The sequence below is a fragment of the Cantharellus anzutake genome (assembly GCF_015039405.1).
Source record: "Cantharellus anzutake strain C23 chromosome Unknown EI90scaffold_53, whole genome shotgun sequence".
In the NCBI taxonomy this organism is placed as follows: domain Eukaryota; kingdom Fungi; phylum Basidiomycota; class Agaricomycetes; order Cantharellales; family Hydnaceae; genus Cantharellus; species Cantharellus anzutake.
Window position 1 is genome coordinate 540,433 of NW_024067003.1, and position 6,947 is coordinate 547,379.

Below are 6,947 nucleotides of genomic sequence, written 5' to 3' on the forward strand. Positions count from 1 at the left end.
TTCAGGTACTTGCCAGTCACGGAGTTTTGCCATTTTATCAGAGTCCGCATGGACTCCATGGCCATCCACCTTACATCCTAGGATGTCCAGAACCGCTGCGAACAGCTCAAACTTTTTTCTACTGATGTACAGGTGTTCAGCTTTCAGTCGGTCGTGGACCCACAAATGCTTCTCATTGTGTTTGGAAACCGAATCGGTTATTGTTGAACCATGCATGTATGGCCCATCTGATGTTTTGTCAGAGGACCCACAACACAGTCCTTTGAAAGGTTGAGGGACCATTGCAGTCCCCTTGCTGCAGCATGTTCGAGATGTACATGCCCCATGGAGTGGCAAATGCAGTGCATGGAACACAGTCGAGTTCCACGTGTATTTGCTCATATGCATCGGTCATATCGATTTTCGATCAATATGAGTTCCTTGCCAGACTGTCCATTATGGATCTCATGTCTGGCATCAGTGTGGATCATATTCGCATTACGATTCCTTGCATCTATGATGGTTCTGAGAGGGCCATCCTGTCAGGGGACGACTCCCGGGTCCCCATGACCCTCCCCTATGGTCCACAGCCTGACCTATGAACAGCCCTATCCAGGGCAACAACTACTGTGGGTAAGGAGATGAGAAGGAAGCTAACTTCTCATCTTCCCACAGTGGCCACAATATCAGCAAAACTTCCGGGGATACCCGGAAGTCACATGAAGGGGTAGGAACCGGGCCCGGAGCATGCAGCGCGCGGAGTGTGCATGCGTGCAGGAAGCGCGGTGGGTGGAAGCGGGTCCAGACGCAGGTCCGGGTCCAGGCTAGTCAGGGTGTGTGCCCTGACACATCCTTTTTTGCAAGGCAGAGCATAACGAAGAGCCTTCTCTTGTAGCTGTTGCTCAAGAGCCTGAGGACATGTAGCACGCTGCTCATTGTACTGCTTCATGGGATTGATAAGATTGATCCTATGGTTAACTTCATGGAAAGGAGGCAAGACCTCAGGTGTGGGTGCCATGACGTCTTCAAAATGCACCCTCCACCAATTGCGGAGGGGAATGAAACCATCGTCCATCATTGGGTGATGTTCCAGATGAGAACAATCAGGTAACTGACCTGACTTTGGGTCAGCCCAGTGTTCTGGAAAATTACGCATGGCATCCTGTACAGATGACACATAAGAAGATCCCCTCATAGTGGCTATACTATGAGGGTTGGTGTTACGGGAATGGGTTCCGGGGAACCCAACCTGAGCCGTTCGGCTCACTAATGGAGGTGGCTGCATAGCCATCGGAGGGAGAGTGGAATGGGATGAGTGTCTGGCAGTGTAACCTGTGTGTCGGCCAACGGTAACTTGGCGCTCCTGGGAGCGTACCAGTAGCGAGTATGATGTGGGCTCCTTGAGGGAGCCACCTGGCTGTCTGCTAATGGGGACTTGGTGCTCCTGGGAGCGTGCCGGTAGCGGGTGTGCTGGGAGTGTGTGGCTAGCGGTGACTTGGCGCTCAATGGAGCGTACCGGTAGTGAGGGATACTGGGACTCCCAAAGGGAGTCACCCAGTTGGTGGCTATCGGTGACTTGGCGCTCATGGGAGCGTACCGGTAGCGGGAGTTGTTGGGGAAAGTGGGCTGGTGGACCAGTGCACGGTAGTGGGTGACCGTGGGAAGTGGGACCCGCGGGTGCGTGGCCAGGCATCCTGGAGCTGCCTGGACCATATCCTTCTCCTGAGGAGGTGGGATAGGTTACAGTTCCTGATAGGGAACTTCTGGTTGGATGGGAGTAACCACTCGACCACCCGGTGGACTGGTGGGAGTGGGCAGCAGGAGGTTGGGCGTGGGAATGCCCACCTCGTTGCGGTTTTGTCATGGAGAGGAGGAATAGGGAGGTGGACATGGTTCCAGGGTTACAGGTTGAGTTTACAGTGGTGGCACAATGGTGAGGATGTTACAATTGCGGTACAAGGTTTTTGGGTTATGTATTCGATAATGAGAAAACATTTTTCGGCATCTGCCTTACACATCATATGACTTCTAACTATCTAATATAAAAGTCACAATGGTCAAGGGAAGTCCCTTGAAACTCAACAAATTCCCCAGCCAGCACCAAAACCCAGTGGGAAAGCTTGGCATGGGGTTTGACAGCGAAATAAAGGTGCAGGGACCAAGGGTTTGATTGTTCATAGTCACGGACCATAAGATTCTAGGTCCATTCCTATAACAGTTGGGCTCCTCCCTAGAGGGGTGATTGGGCAGCGAAGTTGGCTTTGCCTTACCAAGTCACAATTGCTGTGTGCTTGGCAATTTGGATGCCCAATGATTTGAGGGTGAAGCCTTCACTAGGCTTGAATTGTGTCTGTGGGCCTGGCGCCCAGTCGAGATAAAGGAACATTCTGTTGGAACGTCAAATGAAGGGAGTTGGCCTCCATGGATGTGGATGACGTGCTTGCCAAAGTCAAGCATTGCCTTATTCGTGTTCAACCATGGGGCACCTAATATAGCGTCGTACCTTTTGATCTTTACAACATCGAAATAGTGCTTCTTATTCTGACCTAATATCTTCAGGTCAACATTTGTTCCGTAGGAAATGCAGGAACGACTCCCTTTGGTACCCATTTGGAGTACCAAAGGGTTTGGTAGCTCCAGCAGAGGGATGTGGCACACCCTGACAAAGTCAGGGGACAGTGCATCCATCTCTGCTCCACTATCAAACAGGGTGAATGCTCTGGTCCCATTGATTTCAATGAGACCGGTCAGAGTGCAGCGCAAGTCCGCACTCCGATCTGTAGGGTATTTACCTGCCTCTCACGATAGTCTAAACTTCACATCAAACATGGGCAGGTTTTTCTTTGAAATTTTAGCAGGAACCGTTTCGGTTTCCTGCTTGCGAGGGGGTAACTGGCCCTCAGTCTTGAATCAATGAACGGGTTCGTCGACCAGTTCAGCGTAGATTTCTTCTTTGCTCAGGAGTTTCTCCACTCTCTGAGCCAAAGTGAGTAATTGTCCTCAGATGGGTCCACAAATGTCATCCCTCGTAGACCCACATGCCCAAAGGTGACCTCACCTTCAGGCTCACTTTCTAACTCACCCTGAAGATCAGGGTGTTCCTATGGATCGTTGATGAGGCAGTCATCCCCTTCGTTGATAGCAGCCACTGGGTCATCTGGGGACTCCCCAGATGGCTCTTCTTCTTCCACCCCAGCTTCTGTTGCTGGGGTGTCGTCGTTCGCATCTTCATCAATCCCCAGAGTGAAAAGTTTGGCTCTAGGTGGGTGATTTGGGCATTGGAATGAATACCCGATTTTGCCACATTTGTAGCAAAGTGGGTTACCCTTTGCATCCTTTGAGGGACGACATTGATAACTGGAAGATCCGGTATTTGAAGCATACCGGTTATTATTTGGAGGAGGCGCCTGAGTAGGCACCTCAGTCTGAGTTCTTGACGACGAAGCCACTAAGGGTTTCGTCACCACCTGTGTTTTCTTAGCACTATAGGCTACAGATGGAGGGAAACTACGTGTCGTAGTTACCTTTGAAGCGAAGGTCGCCACCCCTTTCATTGAAGGGGCAGTGCTGTGAGAGCCACTCGATTTCATTTTCGAGGGATTTGTAAATTTGGAGGACCTCAGTCCTCCCCTATACGCGTTGATGACATACATGGAATCATACGTGTGGTCTATGTGTAATACTGCAGTCCAAAGGTCATCTTTGGATGAGAAATCGACCGAAATTTGGTCATGCATTACTAGCTCTTCCTTCATGTATAAAGGAAGAGTGTTCAAGAAACGCTCATTGAAACTCACCTGGTCAGGGCGAGTTATCATCTTCTCCGATGCTTGGAGAAGTTGAGTATAGAAGTGCTTGATTCCTTTGGAGGAATCATACGTGAGGGTTTTGAAGAGTTTGGTGGCAGGAACTGCTGCCGATCTCTTCACGTATGTTAACATCAGCTTGTTTAACAGCTGAATGAAGGTAAGGGTTGACCCCTCCTCAAAACCTTGCTTCATATTATGAAGCATGATTTGTTTGGGGTCACCGTCTAAGGCGTGAGCTAGAGCGTCTATATGAAGCTCGTTATAGCTTGTGCCTTTCCACCCATTTCCTGATATCCAGGAAGTGAGCTCCACCAGCCAGTTCTTGAATTTTTCGAGATCATTTTCCCCAGACCACAAAGTGGTCAAGATCGCCCATGAAGCCCTCTGGGTCTCCAGGGGTCATACTGTTAGGGTCCCTAGAATAGGACCTAAGAGTAGTTTCGATGAACCCATCGTTCAGGTTGGTGGCACTCGCCATTCTTGGAACAGTTGAGCTTGTCACCCGAAGCGAGTTCAGATTGTTGCTGAACTCTCTTTTCATGGGAGAAATTAGGTTTATTGGGGCTTCAACCTGAGGACCCGGCATACAACAAACGGTAGGCTGGGGAGTCGAGACTTCTCGCCTCAGCTCCTGCTCTCGTTCATGTGGTTTACTAGGCTGATTAAGGCCAAAGAAGGCGGCCGCATTGCTGTCACCACCACCAGGAGGCACTTGTGCCCTGAACTGCTTGTAGGTATTTAACCTACTCTGCAGTTCTCGAGCATGGCCTCGGCGTTCTGATTCAAGACTGTGCAGCATATAGACATATGCCACATCATTATCCACTTGCATCCTATATTCCTTGGATGCTTCACTCGGTGCAGGAGTAGCAAAGAGGTGTCTTTGCTTCCTCTTGATTTCGCCTCGCTGGTTGCCGAACCGGTTCCATGACAAGATATACGAGGCAATCCTGCCTCAACATCTGCATTATCAGAATCTGATGAACTAATGAAAACCACAGGTGGTTCTTGAGAGTTTAAATGAGACATGTTCAGTTGTTCCACAACTGTCATGACTGCCTGCCCCAACATTTCAGTGATGGTCTTCTGTAGACCCTCACTCCTGTTGGCCTCATCATCAGGAGGTCGATTCTGTGGCTCAAGAAAGTGATCAGGTTCATTACGATCCTTGTTCATGTCATATCCCGGAATCCTGACCCCGCATTCTCCCACCTCATCACACCTTCCTAACAACTTCATCATCCCCTACACCATAACTCCCCACTCCCCAAGTCACCTACCTTCCCAACTGTCTCAGCTCCAGCCTGGTTTGCAGCACACCCTACCTTGGCCACTCCCATCCCGGAAGCTCCGTCCTGAGTCGGAGCATTTGGAGACTCCGGATTTGCTCCGACCTCCCAACAGATCTCTGACATCCCATGACATGCCTCTAAACCATTCCCCCTCCCATTTCATTTATTGGAGTCACCCAACATCCTTCAGATATGTAACTCCGCCTTCAGAACTACCCACATCCTCCAGTGATCCCACTCACATCATCACAAATTAGTCAACTTCCATTATAGTATGACTGTCGTCTTCTTTCCATTCAGTTGGCTAACTTCCTCTTACCCATTTCTCGTTCCCATTCATCCTCCAGCCTTTTACTCTGCCCTTCTCGACCCGACACCTCAGTCCCCCATTAAGGGTATCGTTTGGGACCTTTCGGTACCTTCCGGTATCATTTGGCACCTTTCGGTGTTTTCCATTATCACTCGGACTTTGACTAAAGTCCTTCCCATTCCTCCATATATAAATACTTGTAGATTAGAACCTGTAGTCCCCCAGTTCTAATCTCGACTAAAGTTACCCCAAGTCCCTCTATGAGTGAATCCCGACCCCTTCCTACAAGATACCTCAGCCACATGAAATATAAGGACTAACTGAGACGTAATGGAGGCACAGCGCTCCCTCTGAGTCGCTGAGGCTGTGTCCTTCTTAGAGCCTCTTGTACCACCCAGCAGACCTGGGCTTCCTGGAGAAGCTTCGGTCCACTACCGGAGTTCTCGGATCCCCTCTAGTTGAGCCCTGCCTGCATTCAGACTCATGCACTTTCCCCTACATTTGGGGTTTTTGACAGTTCACCCATTTCTCTTTCAAATGGGAAGGTATCTGTGCCAGTGACGAGGCAGATTCCTCACTTTCTGGGTCGGGGTATATAGTGGCCATCTGTATTCCAGGGTCCCCTGAACCTGGGATGTGAACAAACTTGGGTAGGCCATTGTTGTCATGCAGATTCTGAGTCATCGTAACCATGGGAAAAGTCCCTTGGTCATGCAACATCTGTTTAGATGCCCTAGTTGGATCTAGGGTTCGTCTGGGCACAGTTGATACAGGCTCTGAAGGTCCTTCAGGAACCTTTGGAGTCTCTTCCAACTCCTCAGGTTCGATGGGTCGGGGGGCTTCTTCAGGGCAAAGCTCCTGATGTCCCTTGAGCATGTCTAACCTTTCCAAAATGGTGTTGAATCGACTTTCGAGCCCCTTTTCAAAACTCACAAACGTCTGGATGAATTCCCTCCATGGCACATCTTCTTGTGGTGCAACAACAGAGAGCGGTAGGTCTCCCTTCGTCATTGCTGGGGATTATTAGTCCCTGTTGGCTCACCACTTGTGGTTGGAAGTAGGCGCACAGGTGCTGAAGGGCCTGTGCCTCTTGCCACTGACTGAGTCTCTGTGTCAATTGGTGCATTGTCCAGATCGGCAGCGATCGCAGCTGGGGCTTCTGTATCAGCCACCACTCCCGATCGGATTGGGGTCAATTGGTGTGGCGTTGGCCTCACCAACGTCTACAACGGGATCGAGTTCTTGCTGTGCAGTCTTCACATTCTTTCGATAAGAAGACAATCCAGCTGCCCCTCAAGAACTCATTGGGGAAGAGGGTCTGGGTGAAGATTAGATCAATGTCGATTGAATCAGGAACAAGCACAGGGTTAACTGGATTAACTTACCAAGCAAAAAAAAGTGTAAGCGCATGGTTATAAGTGCCTCACACTCCCAGTCTGTCACACAAATATGCTTTAATGAGCTATATTGTTAATGGGGGAGTAAAGGCTGAGGAGCCTTTCCTCCTACCTGCACGTTTATATATGTGTATTTACATGATGTAATGCAGCTTAATAT

General features: G+C 49.7%; 1 protein-coding gene across 1 annotated transcript; it reads right to left on the reverse strand.

Annotated features, from left to right (window-relative positions):
• Positions 1–5,885: 5,885 nt before the first annotated feature.
• On the reverse strand, positions 5,886–6,401 carry EI90DRAFT_3128961 (uncharacterized protein; the record flags this gene model as incomplete). Its single annotated transcript, XM_039064146.1, has 1 exon — positions 5,886–6,401. One exon carries the CDS (start codon positions 6,399–6,401, stop codon positions 5,886–5,888), a length of 516 nt encoding a protein of 171 aa, XP_038912232.1.
• Positions 6,402–6,947: the final 546 nt, after the last annotated feature.